The sequence below is a fragment of the Leptodactylus fuscus genome, chromosome 4 (genome assembly GCF_031893055.1).
Source record: "Leptodactylus fuscus isolate aLepFus1 chromosome 4, aLepFus1.hap2, whole genome shotgun sequence".
NCBI classification, from domain to species: Eukaryota; Metazoa; Chordata; class Amphibia; order Anura; family Leptodactylidae; genus Leptodactylus; species Leptodactylus fuscus.
In genome coordinates this window covers 186,379,987-186,400,835 of record NC_134268.1, presented here as the reverse complement: position 1 = coordinate 186,400,835, position 20,849 = coordinate 186,379,987, and the positions used below count along the sequence as shown (strand labels likewise).

Sequence of the window (20,849 nt, the reverse complement as noted above, 5' to 3'; positions counted from 1 at the left end):
TATCATATAACCCTATATATCACAGAGCTCAGCTTCTCTCCCTCTATCCTATAACCCTATATATCACAGAGCTCAGCTTCTCTCCTCTATCATATAACCCTATATATCACAGAGCTCAGCTTCTCTCCTCTATCATATAACCCTATATATCACAGAGCTCAGCTTCTCTCCTCTATTACATAACCCTATATATCACAGAGCTCAGCTTCTCTCCTCTATTACATAACCCTATATATCACAGAGCTCAGCTTTTCTCCCTCTATCATATAACCCTATATATCACAGAGCTCAGCTTCTCTCCCTCTATCATATAACTTATATATCACAGAGCTCAGCTTTTCTCCCTCTATCATATAACCCTATATATCACAGAGCTCAGCTTCTCTCCCTCTATCATATAACTTATATATCACAGAGCTCAGCTTTTCTCCCTCTATCATATAACCCTATATATCACAGAGCTCAGCTTCTCTCCTCTATCATATAACCCTATATATCACAGAGCTCAGCTTCTCTCCCTCTATCATATAACCCTATATATCACAGAGCTCAGCTTCTCTCCTCTATCATATAACCCTATATATCACAGAGCTCAGCTTTTCTCCCTCTATCATATAACCCTATATATCACAGAGCTCAGCTTCTCTCCCTCTATCATATAACTTATATATCACAGAGCTCAGCTTCTCTCCTCTATCATATAACTTATATATCACAGAGCTCAGCTTCTCTCCTCTATCATATAACCCTATATATCACAGAGCTCAGCTTCTCTCCTCTATCATATAACCCTATATATCACAGAGCTCAGCTTCTCTCCCTCTATCCTATAACCCTATATATCACAGAGCTCAGCTTCTCTCCTCTATCATATAACCCTATATATCACAGTGCTCAGCTTCTCTCCTCTATCATATAACTTATATATCACAGAGCTCAGCTTCTCTCCTCTATCATATAACCCTATACATCACAGAGCTCAGCTTCTCTCCTCTATCATATAACCCTATATATCACAGAACTCAGCTTTTTTCACCGCTATCATTTCCTGTTCTCTAATATGGAAGCAGAAATCATTAAAAAATGAGAAGTGTAATGCCTTCCCGACTATATAAGTAGTGATATAAACACCCAAACATCACTCTATCATATAACTTATATATCACAGAGCTCAGCTTCTCTCCTCTATCATATAACCCTATATATCACAGAGCTCAGCTTCTCTCCTCCATCATATAACCCTATATATCACAGAGCTCAGCTTCTCTCCTCTGTCATATAACCCTATATATCACAGAGCTCAGCTTCTCTCCTCCATCATATAACCCTATATATCACAGAGCTCAGCTTCTCTCCTCTATCATATAACCCTATACATCACAGAGCTCAGCTTCTCTCCTCTATCATATAACCCTATATATCACAGAGCTCAGCTTCTCTCCTCTATTACATAACCCTATATATCACAGAACTCAGCTTTTTTCACCGCTATCATTTCCTGTTCTCTAATATGGAAGCAGAAATCATTAAAAAATGAGAAGTGTAATGCCTTCCCGACTATATAAGTAGTGATATAAACACCCAAACATCTAATTATGAGCATTACCAATAATAACATTTTAAGCTATCACCAATTAAGTAATTTCCTATTTCTAAGGTTTAATAAAGGTGAGTCTGAACCATAGGTTCCTTGGGTTTTCTGAACTTTGGAGGGTTTTCACCTTGTTGACCTATTTTTTGGGCTTGGTCAATAATTTCAGTCTGGTGGGGGTCTAACAATCAGCACCTCTAATGATCAGTTGTTCCTCAGATCCTCCAGTACCATAACTATACAGAATAAACGGTCAGAAGCAGGTGGTCTCATACATTGGTTAGTGTCATTGCAGCTCAGATTTCATTCACTTGAAGTGCTGCTGAAAACCGGTACAAGGTGCCGACCCGGCTGATCAGATATCCTAAGGATAACATACGTCATCAATATCAAAAACTTGCTGAAGCCTCAAGAAATCCTTTAAGACTGTTGTTGTTTTGTGCCTCTCCTTCAAGTTCCTGTTATAACAGCAATGTCTTTTTTTCTTCTTTATTGGCAATACCGCCGTATATCAGGGGAAGATATTGTAGAACTGGACCACGTATTGTGCGCTGAACCCTTGCAGACAGAGAACAATTGCATTGTATTGTGTGCCACAGAGAGGGCTCTGAATTTCTGTATATTAAAGGTGACATATTCAGGCATCGCTGCCAACTGCAGACCTCTAGAGACACAAGCGGGCCAACTTTTCAGGCCGCTATGAAGGCATATGAATTAGCTCATTGTGCAACAAATGTGCTTAGCTCAAATGAAAAACAGTTTCATTTTGTCTCTAATTGTCCTGTAAGCAGAGACTGTTTTTGCCAGATATTTTAATGTGTTGGGGCATGAAATAATTTTCTCTGGAAACAACACAGCATTCGCTTTAATAATAAATTTTATAGAATTACTTACATTTCCAAGAAAGTAATATTTTATATACAATACTCATATACAGATGTTTTAAAATTGGAAAAGTGCACAATTGCGGTTGCAGTATAGAAAGGACTTTACTATTGTCATATCCCGTAGCACCAGGAGGGGCACTGCAGCGTTACAAAGCAGAATAGGACTGGTAAGTCGGAAGGGAAACTTAGTATAGGGTATGTTAAACTTTAGGGTGCCCATACATCTTCAATATATTGTTCAGTCATTGGTTATTCTTGCAAATTCCCCCATACATGTACACACTGGGTTCAAATGAGTATGCATGTGTTCTTAATGGGGAGAGAAGAGTAACATGCTACCAGGCACCTCTTACCTTGTCAATATCTGAGGGTTTGGCTGACCCATCTATTGTATATATGGGGACTTTACTGTATATGAAATGTAAAAGTGTAAAGCTGACCATGTTTGACAGAGTGACATATGTTACAGGGTTATTCCTGCCATGATGGGGGTAATGGCTCCCAAGTGCTGCTCCATGGTGTACCCATAACTCTAATAGAAGAGAATGGGAGCTACTGAAACAGCATAACACAGCTGAGTTACATTGTTTCCATTGCTTCACAGTTACAGAAACAGAGTATCTAGATGTGCTCTGCTGTTTCTATAACTCCCATTCTAAGGGAGTTACAAGAAAAGTATAGAGCAGCACCACTTAGCTGTTCCTGCAATTTGGACCCTTGCAATTGGGATTTATTAGCCATTGTTACCATCTTGGAAGTGGTTTACCAACCCTTTAAAGGTGCCGGATTATAACTAATCTCAATAGAGCCAATAGCATAGTCTTCTCTAAGGGGACCACTGGGCAGTTCACTTATTGCTGAGGTTAAAGGGGTTTTGGGAGTTAAGGGGGGGGGGAGTATTTAATAAGTATAAACAGGGGACTTCATAGCATAAAAAAAATCTCTCCATGATTCCCTGACACTTTGTTCTCTGCTCAGGTCTCTGCTGCTCCAGACTCCCTGGTATCCACCACACATAGGAAATGCTTGGACATGGCCATTCAAAAAGTGGAGAGCAATGGGAACCAGGGCAGATACAGGTCAGAAAGAAATCAGAGAAAGGGGAGAGTTTTGTTATAGTAGTATACTAGACTTCTAAGTATAGAAAGGGCAAGGAGTGAAATGATTGTGGTCACAGCAGTCCCAGGAAGCTAAGGGATCCCAAAAGGTCCTTCACCCCTTCACCTATGAGGATACCACTAATATAAATGATGTGTGACATTTGGTCACCATCTAACAGATTGTACATTAGGGTTACGCCTCTGATTTTAATCTAGGGTAATACAATGCTCCATATAATATTAGAGGAGCGAAAAACTTTTGCTGCCTTGGTAGAAATAAGAAAGTAACTACAGTAACTTATATAGTAATATCATATTCCTGGTGCGATAACACGCTAACTGTTCTCATTCTAGACAACAACTTATAGACTGATGAGATACTGTATGAATCACTTAGCACCTTCTTCTGACCCTACTCAGATTCCATAAGCCGTCTTTAGTCTTAATGCCATCATGTTGTTAGGCTCACTCGGTAACTCTGCCAAGTCTGATATTCTAATAAATCATAATTAAAAGCAACAAGGAACGCAGCAAATGTTTTAGAAGTGCTCAATAAGATGCTGCATCAAGGGATCATTAGCAAAGTGTGAACAGATTAACACCGGGTGTAAAGGGATATTAATTGGCTAAGACTATTAACTATTTCCTTTGGCATGACAATTTATCAGTTACCATATACCCTACATTGCTCTCTAGACTTGACAACTGTCTTCATGTTATTCTTAATGGGGTTTTTCCAAATATTTTTCATTGGTTTAGATTAAATAAAAATGATATTAGTTGAAGGGGTCAATAACAGAAAAACATGGCCATTTCTACCAAAAACAGCACCATACCTGTCCATTATTGTTTCTGGTACTGCTGATCAGCTCCATTCATGTGAATGAGACTGAGGCCCAGTTCACATCTGCATTCGGGCCATTCCATTCCCCTATCCGCATGAAATATGAAGAGAGAAAAGTCCTACAAAGAGCACTTTTCTTTCCCCATTTTTGGTGCAAAAACTGAGCAGAAACCACACGGATCACATTATAGTCTATGGGGTCTGCGGGTTTCCTCAGGTACAAGGGTACAGAAAGACTGTCCATTACTATATATTCATAACTGTGCCTGACCTTTCCTTGAGTCCAAAAGATCATTGTAAATAAACTAGGAATAGTAAGTAGTTGATACCAAGATCTCCAAACAATATATGGAAGATCTGCCTCCTTAAAGCCCCAACACTGCCCCAGACTGAACAGCTGTTTAGGACTACTGTCAGATCTAGTACTATATAGTATAGATTGGGAAGGTGATACCTTCATACATTCGCTAGTGGCTGACCTGAGCTATTACACCTCAGCTATCATTCACTTCAATTTGTGCAAAGCTGCCGGAGCCATCTGCTTCCTGCTCTGTACACTGTATAGTACTAGGTCTGTCCAGAACATCTGCAGCCCTTAATGATCATATATACAGTCTATCCAAACATCAGGCCATCAAAGAAAATATTCTAAAAACTTCTTTCAGAAGTTTATCATGGTAACACAGTGTTGACTTACAGGGTCAGCAATAATTAGCCAGAATCTCTTTCAACTTTAGGAAAAATACTTATCTGTCTGTTTGGTTAAAAGATCTTTCAGCTAGACAGAAAAAGACTCCAATATCTGCCAAGTTCCATCCTAGATGATTTATAATGGAATGGAAAATATTATCTGTTCCTGGACAAGTGGATATCTGTAATATAATACTGGTGTCCTTTTTAATCTTTGCAGAAAATCAAAAATTCCTTTACTGAAGCCACTCAAAAACTACTCTCCTGAATATATCAGAGTACAGATTGTTTGGAGATGGCTAACCAGATAGCATGCATGTGTAATGTCTTTTATATGCTTGATCCTTAACTTACTTTCTAAGTTTAGTGCACGCCAATTACTCGAGTATATACTCGAGTATAAGCCTAGTTTTTCAGCACAGTTTTTGTGCTGAAAAAGCCCCCCCCCTTTTTTTTTTTTGGAAGGGGGGTGTCTATGACCAGCCGCAATAGTAATGTATAGAATCTCCCATAAAATAGTGAAAAAAAGCTTTAAAAAAATATAATAAAAAATAAAATAAAACTTCTAAATCCCTCCTTTCCCTAGAATACATATAAAGTTAGAAAATTACTGTCAGACACATACACATTAGGTATCCCTGTGTCTGAAAGTGCCCGGTCTACTGAATATAGAGTATCTGCAGGGGTTAATAGGAGCACTGCAGATACTCTATATTCAGCCAGACTGAATTTCAAGTGGGGGAAAAAAAACTCAGTCCTCAAGCTCAGGCAAGGGGCAGACAGACAACCAAAACACCCCCTCCCCTTCCCCAGCAACTACTGCACCCATAAACTCCGACCATTTTAATTTTTGAAATTTTCCAGTAGCTGCTGCATTTCGCCCCCCTAGGCTTATACTCGAGTCAATACCCATACCCAAATTTTTGTGGTAAAATTAGGGGTCTCAGCTTATATTCGGGTCGGCTTATACTCGAGTACATACGGTACTTTATCCTTTACACCAGCGATTCCATTAATGTTTCCAGGACATTTGCGTTTTTGTTTGTTTGTTTTTTTCTGATATATTGTATCAATGTCTGGTGTACATGTATATGTATGTTTTTCATCTATTGAGGCTCTTGTATTACGTAAGGATAGACTTTGTATTGATGCTATTTCCCGTGGTTGGGGTATTGTTGATCTGTTTATATATGAAACATTTGCTTCTAAGTAGATACTTTCTTAGTGTAAAGTGGTAGCACAATTCAATCAGATGTTTTTAATTCTTTGTGATTAACTAGGTGGAGCTCTTAGTGGTATATAAGTTTAGCATTTCCACTGTGTGAGACAAGCTATGACTAAGGGACATATCGTATAGTCCTGAAACGCGTAAGCTCCTTTTTGTACATGTTTGGGACCCATGTTCATGTATTTTTAACCTTTTGAATTAAAAGTTATTTTTTTAAAGTGGCATGCTGGAGTAACTCTTCTACCGTCAAGCACTTCTAACTTGGTTAACCTGCTAGTAATACTAGTTTTCCAGCATAACCAAGAACAGTGGTGGACAATGGGCTCTCCTAAGGCTGGGTATCCGTTTGCAGCCCATAGTTCCCCTCTTCCACCTATGTACAGTACAATGTACAGAGTATAATAAGTGGAGGCCCAAGGGAGGTGAGGAAAAATAACAGTTATGCCTCACCTCTCCTGGTCATCCTTGCAGCACCCTCGGCATCCTTTTCAGGCCTCTACCGACCTCTGGATGACATCAAGTACCCCAGGGTCAGTGTTGTTAGAGGCATGAAAAGGACACCAGGGGACCATTGCATCGGACAAGGATGCCCAGGAGAGGTGAGGCAAGAGGCCTCCACTTATACTCTGGAATCTGTGGAGATGCCAAGTATTATTATAGTATAATAATAGCATTTCTGAACAAGTTTGGCCCAAAATAAGTTGAACCTCATGAATATTCATTGAAACAAATCTCATAAGGTTCACCAGTCTCTAGTAAGTACATTTTGCACTGGGGTCCAGGAGCCTCAAATTATACCCCTGTGTACCCGGTGACTAAAGAAAGCATGGAGGTAGTCATTCTCAACCAGAACCAGGAAGACCTCATATTCCCATTCCATTTCTGCCACAGGTTTGACAGAGTGGCTCTTGCCATGGAATTTGGTGCAAAATTGCGCAGGACGATTATTTTTTCAACATCCTGATTTGATATCTGCCTCGAAAGCAATGGTAGGCAGATCGAGAGCAGAATCTGGCACTGATTTTTAAGTGGAATCCACCTCAACAGCATGGAATTCAGCGCATACCCTAATATTACGCACCATTTGGAATGTCACCATGACAATGCAATGCAAATTGCCATATGATAATATTAGGATCCCGGTGCTGAGCTGGTATGAATGTAGTGGCTGGTGATATTATGTGCAGGAAGCTGCATATTAGTTACCCGGGTTGGATCTATTCATTATGGTTTGTGCCATTATTCAAATTAAGCAGAACAAAAAATGTTCAAACTGAAAGGAAATTAGAGAAAATAAACTTCCCTCTAACAAAACCTAATTACAAATATCGCTAATTGTTGTTTACTGCAGCGGAAGAAACAGGGCACACAGCCAAGTGCATTAATAGGCTTTTAACATATGCTTGAAGCAATGCTTATTTGCCAGCAGGACTGTCAACAGGCTACGCTTTCTCTAACTCCTTCCAATACATCTCCAATGGTTAAAGGCCAATATAGATTAAACCACCAGAGTCAATATATTTCATGTATCCTGCCAAGGTATACAAAGGTACAGAGAAGTGGTTTTGATGAGTTATTGAAGGGGCAGGCAAATATCTATATCACAGTTCCTTGGCACCTACTCATGGGTTCATTGGCGGCAGGGGTGCCACTTTAACTCTGGCCATCTGTTGAACTCGCTGATGTTGGCAGCACCCGCTAAACATTTAATATGTATAAGGGCAGAAGCAAATGTTAGAGTTGGGCATGTTGGATTTCATGATGCCCGATTATTTTAGACTTGGAGATATAAGCTATCATCAGAGGTGTCTGGCAGTGTTTTTTATGTAAAGAAGACATGTACACTTGGCGAAACCCAAGCTTTATTGCTGTAGGGGATCGGGAGAGGTACGTTTTGACGAAACAGACAGGTTTGGCCAGCATACTGTAGTGTAACAAATCTGCTCAGATACACCTATCATAAAGGCAAATATAACAGTCAGCACTTCTTGGCTGGCTGTGAATTAAAGAATTATTGCCACAACGCATTGGGCTTTTGGGGGTGGGGGCTGGCTAGAAGGAAAAGAAAATGTGGGGGTCTCTCCATGGTGAAAGGCTGGTCTATATTGAGTATTGAAACTTTGTGAAGGAACATTGACCAAGCAATCTGATGAGGAGGATCTTAACAGATTGATTCAGGAGTCCAGTGGCCCATCGTAGCCAGCGACTAGTAAACTCAATCATTGAGTACAAGTAAGCCAGCTAAATGGATTTCTAAGTTCAGAATAAATTTACTTGAGTACAGTGAAGCATCCATTCAGTATCTCTTTTCATTAGACAGATATCATGAAGATGTAATCTTTCCTATGGTATGTGTGAGATGAAGGAGAAAACTTATAACATGTTGTCCAGATAATATTATTGTCCTGTAGATGTTAAGGGCATGTACCCTGGGGTGCCTGATACTTATTGAAGGTGTGATATAGATAAGGGCACTATGCTTCACAGATGCTGGAGCTGTTCTGTGATTTAGGTTTTTTGGGTACAAGTGTGGAATATATATCAGGCCTCCTCTGACAAGTCATGCTCCTCTCTTCTCCCTGCTGCCAGACTCCATGTAACATTAAGAAAAAAATCTATTTTGCTACTTCTCTGCCACTGAATTGGTCATTTCTCGATACTAGAAGTTAACTGTTGTCCCAAACATGTTTAACCACTTCAGTACCGGGCCATTTTATGGTCCAGGACCAGACACATTTTAGGTTTATTTTGTATGTGCAGTTTTGAGGGCTGTAACATTTTTCTCATACATCTCATTCAACAAATTTTTGTGTCTTTTTTCGGGGACACATAAGGGCTTTATTTTTATGTTGTTTTTATTTTCGAATGTGTTTAAATTTTTTTTATATCCAGGAAAATATAAACAAAATAGGAGGGAAATTGTGTCTGGTTTTCACTTTTCTGAAACTGAAAAACTTTATAAAATAGTTTTTCCTCTCCATTACAGTAACTTTTATTTTATATGGTGTCGTTGGATGTGGGGCTATAACCTTTAATAACATCATTTTATTGGCGTATTATTTTACTTATTTTTTTTTTAATTATTTAATTTAATTTTTTTTAAAACTTTTTAATTAATTTTTTTAATATTTTTTTTCAGATGGTGTCCCCATAAGGTCATAAGAGACCTTTGGGGACATCTGATCATTTTTTTTTGTACTGGAGGCTCTTTTCTCCTATAACTGGGGCTGGTACATTTAGCCACAGTTGCAGGAGGAATACAACCTCCTGCATGCTGTATACACACCTTATAGAGCTGATCTGGGTCCTGTAGGACCCAGCAGCTCTTGCAAGACGCTGTTCCCGGCGGATCACGTGACTGCCGGGTCAGAGGGTGGCTGCATCATGGCGGCGCCCATAGCCGTGTATACAGCACTCATTGAGCACTGTATACACATCGATCGAGAAGGTAGGGAAAGGAATAAACCTTCCCTGCCATCTCTCTGGGAGCTCCGGCTGAAGTTACAGCTGTCTTCCAGTGAAAGCAGCTGCATGATCTTGTGCAGCTGCTGTGTTCTGATTAGATGTACCGGTACGTCCTGTCAGAACAAAGCAACCACTTCCCGGATGTATATAGTCTATGGGCGGTCCGGAAGTGGTTAAAGGTATAGCTAAACTCCTTCATATCATGTGGAGGAGATCTTGGCATGATCAGACTATTGCCTTTCGAAGCTTTGGTATCCCTGAAAGAAATTTCTGAGAGAATCTGACATCTTGGGATTGATTGGTTGAGAGATTGGCCCTTTATTGAGATAGTGTAGACAGTTCGTCTCCGCGTTTCTTGTTGGAATAAGTACAGGGCCCCCCTGATGACTTGCCCCCACTCCTCCTTTCTTTCCTAATTCTCTTCTCTTTATTTTAATTCTCTTTTCTTTATGTAACCCTTCATATTCTCTGTACTTTATTGCTAACTATTGTTGTGTTATATTACTGCTGAGTATTGGTGGAATTTTTATATATAATATATTTGATCGAGTACCTGGTATGTACTCATTTTGATTCCTTTATCGTGTTTGCTTATGTCATATGGCTATACGCCAGTAACAGCAGATTATACAGTACATTAATTGTAGTTTCCCCTAAAGACATTGATGGCTTTTCCATAGAGAACCCTAACAATAGCCCTATGTCGGCCTTCTGCTGGTTTCCATTATTCCCATACACAAGAATGGAGAAAGCTGCAGATATGTCTCCACTAAATCTCCATCTGGAAACTCCCTGATTATTGGAAGAATTCCCAATAGAAGCAGGAGTATTCCAACAACAACAAGCAGACTGCAGGGAATTTATATCCTCTGTGCTGTCAATCTGTTATTGTTATTGCGGTTCTTGTCATTGTTTTTGGTGTTTGTATTGCCATCAGTAATTGTTACAACTCAGTTCAACACAATGTGTAATATTGCTTGAGAAAACAGTCTTTTTAGAGAGATACTGTGATTTTACCTCTCCAAGATCTTACAGTACTAGAACAGAACCTACTGGAAGGATTGTCCAGGGTTAGAAAAATGTTTTTATTTTTTTTTCCAAAAACAGCACGATTGAAGTCCATGGGCTGTAACTCATATTTCAGTTCTGTCCTATTCACTTAAATAGGGATTAGATGAAATACTAGCTAGACATGACCTAAAGAGTCAGAAATTATAGGTATTTCTCTAAAAGAGCACACTTATTTTTCTAATCCATAAATGAACCCTCAATTTGCCAATAAAAATGCATGGTTAAAATAGCTGGCGTCCTTTTTTTTGGTTCAGTTCCACCACCTCTAAGTCCCATCTTCTTTTCTGTAAATGGTCACCAGTTTTTTAGACTATTTCATATACGTTATCGGTGTCGGACTGGCCCACCAGAGTACCAGGGGAGCTTCCGTTGAGGGCAACCTCATGCTTTGGTAGTCTGTGTTTTTGGATGCAACAGCCAAGAGCAGGTGGAATATCTCAGACTACCAAAGCATGGTGTTTATAGGCTAGTCTGAGCAGTTGGTGAACATTTTACAGACGTGAAGGGACTTGGAATTGGAGAACCCACACCAGAAAGAGTAAAAGGAGGACACTAACTATTCCAACAATGTATTATGCATTAACATGGATTTTTTTTTTTATTGAGAACTGGTGGGTTACCTTAACAACAGTCACATAAAATTACTGCCCCTGAAACTATTAGGCTGAGTTCAGACGGGATTTTTTGGTCAGGATTTTGAAGCAGAGGATGGCTCAAAATCCTGACCAAAAAAACCTCTCCCATTGAAATCAATGGGTGGCGGTCACTTCTTTTTTCCACAAGGGGTTTGTTCCCACTCATGGAAAAAAGAAGCGACATGCCATTCATTTGGGTCTAATCCAGACTGTAGTGCTGCGACTGGATGCCGATGCGCTGCACTGGCATCCAGTCGCGGCTAATGGTTTTTTGGTCCGCCTCAAATTCCGGACCAAAAATACTCAGATTAAACTCAGCCTTACGGGGCTTCTTGGGAGGCAATATTAGAATCATCCTTAAATAGTATGCAGAAAAACAAAGAATAAACATAAAAATTACTCGGTGCTCATTTTTCTCTATCAGACGGATGTGGATGAACAGCTAACTATGACTTACAGTTGGTCATTTAGACATAGCCATAACCGGAACAGAGGTATTTTGTAAAGAGCAACATGGAAGTGGCATGCAAGTGAGTGAGATTTCCATGTGAAATAAAGCAACAACTTGACAAACAGGAATGATTAATAAGAATGAACATGCAAACCAGAAATCATAATTGGCATGCCAGCAAAAAAATGAAAACAGAAGTATTTCAGAAGAAAGTATTTGCAATGAATGCATTCATGGATTTAGAACTTAAAACAATTGGGTAAATGCTCCTCGAATTTTAGAAATGGCGAGTCAATTTTAAGTTCCTTTGCCAGTAACTCATTGCATCGTTTGATCGAAGATGTACCCTCATCTGAAATCTTTGTGTTATTTGTTTCATTCTTTGTAACGGAATTTTCCCCATTTCTTCGACCTCCTAATCCCCATACAGAGATGAAACAAATGTATCAAAATAGAAGAAACTACTGTATACCAAATGGTTCAAGCCATTATTGTATACAGATCTACTCACAAAAAGTTCAAAGAAAACGGGGTCCTTGACATGCTTTTAGTTCAAATGGACCCCGGGTTGCTGTTATAATCTTACCCTCATCCCTTCAAACCGTGATAAAGCCCTTAATGGTCTCAAAGCTCTGAGGGTCCTAAGAGATTTAATAGGACCAAATTCGGAGAATCCCAGTGCAGTTGCTATGAGGCTTATTAAAGATACCTGAATGGAGACACAAAGCAGAATCCAAACTGTTAACTCACTGTGGTCATCTCCATTGTTACATTAATGCTGGAGAAGAGGGACCTTGGACCTACAAAAAGCAAATGTTATTAAGCATTGGGAAGGAACTGCAGTCTGTAGAAGTTCAGAATCTTTTCAATGTATTTCGACATCGTTCGTGAGACTATGTGATTGCCCCCAAAGTGAACCCATTAGACGGAATTACTACAGGCTTCAGGATCAACTGTAGACATTGAAGTGAGTTCTGTATTGCTACTTATGCTGCAGCTCCTTAACCACATGAAGAAAGAAAAGGTTATTTTCCTGTAAAAGTCAAATTGATTAAAGACATTCATAAAAACTTTGGTGAATTTTTACCCTTACCCTCATTCCTTCAAATCTGGACAAGGCTCGTAGAGGCCTCAATGCTCTCAGAGTTCTGAGAGACTTCACGGAACTCACTTGGCCTTGGCCATTCCCAAAAGTTGCTATGAGACAAGCTACTGAAATCTGTATAGATTGAATGAAATGTAAAATTATCGATCAGATGCAAGCAAATCAAATTAGAGCCCGTCTGTTGTCTGTAGTCATTGTCTGGTCTTGTCGTTGGTTTTCATTGGGGGAAAGCTGTGAGGCAGACACATTCCAAAAGTAATATAAAGACTATAGTTTAATAACGGTTTATCGATCAGGAGCTGCTGTAATTTATTATACAATATTTGCATTGATAAGAGCTCAATAGTTGAGTGCTGCTGTATGATGACCTCATCTTGCATCAAGACATATGCGGAGCTGCCTCCGTGAAGGCTTTCGTATGTTAGTAGTCGGCTGGTTCAGTAAGATCTGGGAAGTGAGATAAATTCAGCCTCAGCGTTCTGTGGGTCTAATATTCTCCTTTGGAGTTAACAAATGAGCTAATCCCAGGTCCCCCTGTTTAGCTGAATACTCGTGGGCCCGTCCACCTGCTTCACTGCTTGCCAAACTTGGTCAGCATGGACCAGGTCTCACCTTCCCTCATCTCTTCTGGGCTCAATCGCATCATCCACTGCTCACTTTGGATACTCTTCTGGCTCCCTGGCTGATGTCATACACGCTGGAGGATTGCTGAAGCTCAATCGCAGGCCCCGAGGATGCATGATGTCAGCCAGGAGGACAGAAGAGAGCAGAAGAGGACTCAGAGGAAGCGCCGAAGGTCACAAGGGAGCCTAGGAGAGGTGAAGGAAGCCGAGTATAAGTGTTTATTATGCACCTCCCCATGGCCTCCATTTATTGTACAATTAGACACCAGAGTATAAAAGCGATTCGTGGGTGACAAACCCCAAACATTCCAGTTTTGGATCAAGCCTGAAACATTTGAAGAAATTCAGGTTGAATCCAATTCAATACAAACTGGTTCACTCTTGTACCTTTGTGACAAGATATCAAATGCAGAAAGTTTTAAGATGAAAGTTCGAAAAATTTCCAGTGCATTAAAACTAAATTCTCAGGATCCCCTGCAGCCCTACCCCACATGCCCCTAGGTCTGTTGCTGCACTACGTGTTCTGGTGTCCAATACACAAAGGAAATCTGGACTGAAGCATGGGAACACCAGGGAGAGGTTAGCAACCTTTCATGTTCATTCCATCATATGTAGTCCTATTGAATTTAATTTTGAGTCACCAATTGGCTCCTTTAACCCTTAAGTACTATCATGGTTTCCATCATGGGATATTGCGTGTCAGGCTTTGCAATACACAAATAAGTTGCTGACACCGTGTGTATCAAATGTGTGAACCTAGCACCAAGAAGCCATTGTTTGAACATGGCAATGCATGTATGTAAACTTCTTCAATATGCACAGAACCAAGAAATAGTTGTTATTAGTTTTGGTGATTATCAACAAAGGATTCTGCAAGGTCTCAATAGTGCCAAATACTGATCATTGAACCACCTTATCAGGGTCATATAGTTGGGTACCTAACTATTCTGCCTCTGTCCCAGGATGGACTGTATAGCAGAGGTAATCTAGCACTGCAGATCCTTATGGTAGGCTAAGGGTAGCCCAAGCATTTCAACAAGAAGAGATGTAGTATCTTAAGTGTGCGGGGAAAGAGAAGGGTCCATGTTATCTAGATGTGCTCAGCATTAATAGACACCCAACTGGAAGTGTAACAAGAAGATCCAGGAGATGTGCTTACTGCACCTTAGTCATATACATAGGGGATTGGAATATGGGCTATAATAAGGCAATGATCGATTCATGCCAGCACTTCCCTCCTTAGGTCCAAAAAAGCATATGATGTAACACAGCAGCCATCACCTTGTTGCAACCAGTGCTCCAACCACTTGCTTTACTCCCTGTGATCTGAATAACATGCAGTAACCACATTTTCTGATGACAGGCACATTCTCCAACTTTTTCTTGCACATCCAAGTGGCCCTGAACTTGATCGCAACATTTTAGTGGTGCAGCCTGGAACTGCAGCCCCTCTCCAATACACCTGAATAGAAGTAGAGCTGTTTCTGGCCATATACATAGTCTGTGACTAGCGGTGGCTGCATCAGCTGGGCCGGGGTGTTGGACTCCAAATGATCTAATACTGTGGTTAGGTCATTAATAATAAAGACCTCAGATTATGGACAACCCCTTTAATGAGAACCTTTCACCACCTCCATCAATTATATGCATTAATTGGTGCCACTCCACTAATTCCAGTGTAGTTGGAATTTTTCCTCTAGCCCGTACCATTTCCAGACAACAAGTGCCTGATATGCTAGACAACTAGACTCTAATGTCAAGTGGGTGGTGTCAGGCTGGAACAAGCAAAGTGGCGTGATTAAGAGTTCGGATACTCTCTGCCTCTGATTGGATGGAGTTCTGAGCCACACCTCTTTGCCTGCTATCCTCTGACACCACCCACTTGACATTAGAGAGCCTAATTAGCATATCAGGTACCAAAACTAAATCCAACTCCACCAAAATCATAGGAGAGGGGCCTATTAAAAATTGAAAAGCGCTCAAATAGTCGGCGGTGGAGAAAGAATCTCTTTAAATAACCTAAAGATATGAAATATAAAACTGTAGAGGTTTATTATTCTCAAAGATTTGTTCTCTATAGAAAACCAACACCAAAAGTACTTTTTATTTATTGCCAATGACAATCAAGATCTGTGGCTTCAATATATATCGTAAGGCTTTATGTCAGACCTTCCCCTTCTTGATCCAGCCTTGGGAAGCGAAGGTGATAATCCAACTTGATCCTTGGATTTAAAGATGTAAATCCCACCTGTTACACCCACTCAGCGGGCAAAGGAAATTTAAGATAAATGATTTCCCATCTGTGGAGCTGAATGACAGATAGCACAATCTATATGTCACCGGGGAGCCGGGCCGCTCCCGTCACTGCAGAACTTACTTTCTACCCCATCTCACATTGTATCCACAAAATGCTAAATATATTAAGCAAAAGTTCTTATACCAGAACCATCAGATACAAAACTCTGCAAAATAATACATTTAGTAATTCCTAAAAACGATGGGACAAATAAGAAACTGCTGTAAGTAATAGATGTGAGAAAGCGTTCCTAATGGTAAACACAGCGGTATCGCGCAGGATTAACCCAAAGTGCTGGGGAAAAATGTGAAAAACGTGTTTCTAGTCCACTGAATACAGTAGCAAAATGCCTGAACATCATAAAGGCAGAATGACTCAGAGCATGACAGTGATTCAAGGGTTCAGTAAAATGTTAGATACAATGCGTGTACATTATGCAGGGGAAGACCAGAAAGCAGGCAGAGAAGCCTTGTGTATACGCCGCCGGGAAATGAGGTCTGGATAGCGAAATAGAAAGAACGTAGACTAGGATTTTACTGTGAACATGGGGAAAAGAGAAATAATATAGAAGGCAAGATTGTGGTAAAAGTAATAGGGCAATGCCAGGCAGAGAAAGCTTAGACCGGGCATCATAGTCAATCTTATCTGAAAACTTGTTTTAGTGGAAGATTTACATTTTTCTTTACACCTTATACTGTGTTTACTGGGAGCGCTAACGCCCAGTACATGTCTACATTCGGGTGTCCGTTTGGAGAGTCCACTTGGAAACCCCCCTGAAAGGAAACCTATACACATTAAAAAGCGGTTATATAAGGAAACCTGCAGACCCCCTAGACCAGGGATCCTCAAACTGCGGCCCAAGGGCCACATGCGGCCCGCCAAGCACTTCTTTCTGGCCTCGCCGACAACACCGGCAGGTGTACATTTATAATGAAGCTCCTGAGGAGCTCGGGCCAGGCCATGGAGCGCCCTTCACTTTACCTATTGGAGGGCACCGCTCCCGATGTCTGTGCAACCTGCTCTGCATCCGGCCCACTGTTTAAAAAGTTTGAGGACCCCTGCTCTGTACTATAATGGAGACTGGGTAGTTTCCGTTCGGTTTCCGCACAAATCATATGGAGAGAAAAATGCTGCTTGCAGGACTATTCTCTCCGCATGTTTAGTGCGGAAACCAGACGGATCCCATCTTAGAGTATGGGGTTTGCGGGTATCCCTGGTAACCACTTTTTTATGTAGATTGTGAGCCCCATATAGAGATCACAATGTACATTTTTTTTCCTATCAGTATGTCTTTGTAGAATGGGAGGAAATCCACGCAAACACAGGGATAACATACAAACTACGTGCAGATGTTGTTCCTGGCAGGATTCAAACCCAGGACTCCAGTGCTGCACGGCTGCAGTGCTAACCACTGAGCCACCATGCTGCCCAGGTAACCACTTTTTAATATGTACAGGTTTCCATTCAGGGGGGTTCCCAAGCGGAAGATGTGAATAGACCCTAAGTCTGCAAGATTGGACAGAGAGTCTGGTCTGCAAGGAGGTGTTCACTTGTAGGATTTTGCCGTTGAATTTATTAAGCAGAAAACTTCTACTTCAGGAATATGAAACAGATTTTTTCTGCTTGACAACAACCTACGCAGATTTTTACGCTGAATTTGAAGCAAATTTTTACACTGAACTTGATGTGGAATTTGGAGAGGAGTGCCACTGTATTTTGCCTATTTTGTCTTTATTGGGCAGGGTCGTCAATTTCTAAATTCTGCAAACAGATTTGAACAAATTCTGTGTCCAATTCCATGCTGTCAGAAAAGGTGTATTTTCCGCCTCCCATTCATTTCAATGGGAGTTCTCAGGTGGAATCTGTCTGAAGAACAAATAGGACACTTATTTTTTCCCCTTGCTGAACAAATATGTTAATGCCCCCCATTGAAATAAATGGCAGGCAGGATTTAGGTGGATTTTGAGGTGTATTCAACCTTAAATTCTTATAGGTGAATACCTCCTTACTTTTTTAAAAGGGGTCCCAGTAAACCAAGGATATTTCTATGCCATGGCCACACATTTGCCAGCCATGTTCTATGCATTACAAGTTTAACTGAAGGATCATGAAGATGTGGGACACTGGTATGGAAAATTTAAGTTGTCATAAACCTTAGTTAGCTATCAGCTGTACACTGTTTCTCTGAATCCCACCCCCCTGTATAAATATGCATGTTCAGCTGAGCGGAGTACAAGTCCTCCATTGATGGTGACTTATCTCACTTGAGAACAAAGGGATCAGACATGATGAAATCTAACATGACCCACCATCCTTTCCCCCCAATGTGTTGGGCCATCCCCCATAAGCATTGGATGTCAGATGGTGCCATTGGGTTCTGGGACAGGGCTGGCAGATGACCTGGCCACTGGACCATATATACTTGTATACATGTCAGCATAAGGGGATTCTATTTTATATGTTGGGAAGAAGCAACAAATGGAGTCTTTCCCAAGTGAAACAAAGCCCAGTCTCTGACTTCATTAATAATAACAAGAAGAGCAACAAAGCTCATCAAACTGTCCTTGTAAAAGCTAAAACAACTCTGAGAACCAATCTAAAAGAATGTCCTATTCCGAATAGTAACAATGGAAGTATTAGTCTAATAACAATGTGCTGATGTAATGACATTTATAAATTTTGCATATTGTGTTTGCTAAATAATATGTTGACTCCCCGATGCACAACAGAACTGTGGCAACAGACTCACCAATTCTCTGAGGTCTCATAAAGGCTGAGCGACCGGAGGATGTCATTAGTAGATTATTCGGAGAAGTAACCATCCTCGTAACTTCTCCACAACCCTAGTGAATTCTACTATTATATTCTAGACATGTTTTTGTTTTACTTGTCTTGTTTCACTGTTGAAATTTATTTTCGTTAAGTTGAGACTACGCAGAGATATTTACTAGGCCTGTCAGACTGAAAACTGAAGATTATGCAATTCTGATGTAGGACGGGAACAATGGTTGAGTCTAGTGAAGAATCATTTGTCTTTAGACTATGCTAGCCTATGGAAGAGCAGCATAAGGGCTAGTTCACACGGGGCCAAAGGGGCGGATTTTGACAGCGGAATCCACGTCATAATCCGCCCCTTTACAATGGTGGTCTATGGAGACCACTAGCGTTCTTTTTTCCGCTATCGGCCTGGCAGACGCAACCTCTGGCGTCGGCCCATTCATTTCAGCCGACTCTGGAGTGGGGGAAGCCGCGACCGCGACATCGTAGCAGGCGGATTTTGACCATATTTTGACTTGGCTCCCCGAGTCAAAATATGGTCAAAATCTGCCCCACCGCCCCCCGTGTGAACGAGCCCTAACATGGGGACAGCCCCACATCTTGTGACCCAAAATGGTACAAAAAATGTAAAGTTTGGTGCAACAGGAGCAATTGAAGAATACACTGGACAGCGGGAACATACTATGAGTCCGATGTATTCATTAGGGGTTTTGCTAACCATGCCTCTTCTTGACTCATAAGCTAAGGGGGGATATTTACTAAATCACCTACGCCAGTTTTCTAGTGCAGATAAGTGTAAATGTGGCCCAGCTATGTCACATGGTCCTTGCTTGCATCAAAGACGTGCCCCATGTTTGCTCTGCACCCCAATCCCTATGAGAGACTCAACAAATTCACTATAACTAACACCTGAAAATTGGTGCAATTTGTTCCTAAAATTTATGCCAGTTCTTTGCTAACATGGATTTCAATTCTGCCATATGGGCCCATTTCACATCTGCATTCGAGCCATTCCGTTCCCCTCTCTGCATGAAAAATGTGGACCGAAAAGTCCTGCAAGCAGCCCATTTCTCTCTGCATTTTTCGTGCGGGAACCACACAGACCCCATTATAGTCTATGGGGTCCGCGGGTTTCCGAAGGTAACTGTTATTTTATGCAGATTAGTTTTCCGTTTGGGGTGTCCCCAGGACTCCCCGAATGGAAACCCATACGCAGATGTGAACTGAGCCAAGATGTCAGAGCCTTTAAGTAATTTAGACACATCTCATGCCAGAATTGATTAAACCTGCATGAGAAACAAATATAATACATGTAATATAGTATAATAAGACTTTCTACTCAAAAAAGTTCTCCTAAAATATTTATATATTTAATTTATGATATTATTTTGTGTTTTCTGAATAATTTCTAAGCATCTTATAAAGAAATATTTAAGAAAACAAAGTATCGCCATCACTTTTATGTTTTATGTTTTGATGTCCGAATCTCTTAGTTAAAGCTGAGCTGGTATATTGTGGTAATGTCACAATTACAGTATTATAAGTGGCGACATTAGAATTCTTAGATCTAATAATATTACACCAGAATTACTTTAAGTGATGAGATAAGAATTATAATAAGATAAGTGATGACACTGGAATCTCAGAGATATAATTGAAGTCGTCTGAATTTCTATATTATACAATAAGGAATGGTGCCAGATTTACTATGTCACAAATGGTAACATCAGAATTACTATATCTTGGGCAATGACATTACAATTAGCATAAGTGGTGATATATGAATTAGTATATGTGGTAATATCAACATTTCTATTACCATTGATGACACCAGAAATAGTTAAGATGCTATCTGGTCACTTAAGTTACCAGAAGTATAGCACACCACCAACATGTCTATTAAAAAATCCTTTTCTTGATTAGTGTGGGACCCAACACTCGGACCTCACTACCACAAGTTACCCCCCTACCCCAGTATACCCCTTTGATTACAACTAATTATATCAGAATGTTAACACAATGAGTTGAGGCATCACAATCAGAGTAAGTGTCACCAGGAAATTATTTAAATTACATTTAGGCCGG

General features: G+C 40.5%; 1 protein-coding gene across 2 annotated transcripts in view; it reads right to left on the bottom strand.

Moving 5' to 3' along the window:
• Positions 1-20,849, bottom strand: part of LOC142200863 (sodium channel protein type 5 subunit alpha-like) — a 415,975-nt gene that overhangs the window by 50,972 nt on the left and 344,154 nt on the right. For both annotated transcript variants that reach the window (XM_075271516.1, XM_075271515.1), the window contains one exon: positions 12,549-12,671. In XM_075271516.1, the coding sequence (XP_075127617.1) occupies positions 12,549-12,671 (123 nt within the window). The remainder of the gene's footprint in view (positions 1-12,548; positions 12,672-20,849) is intronic.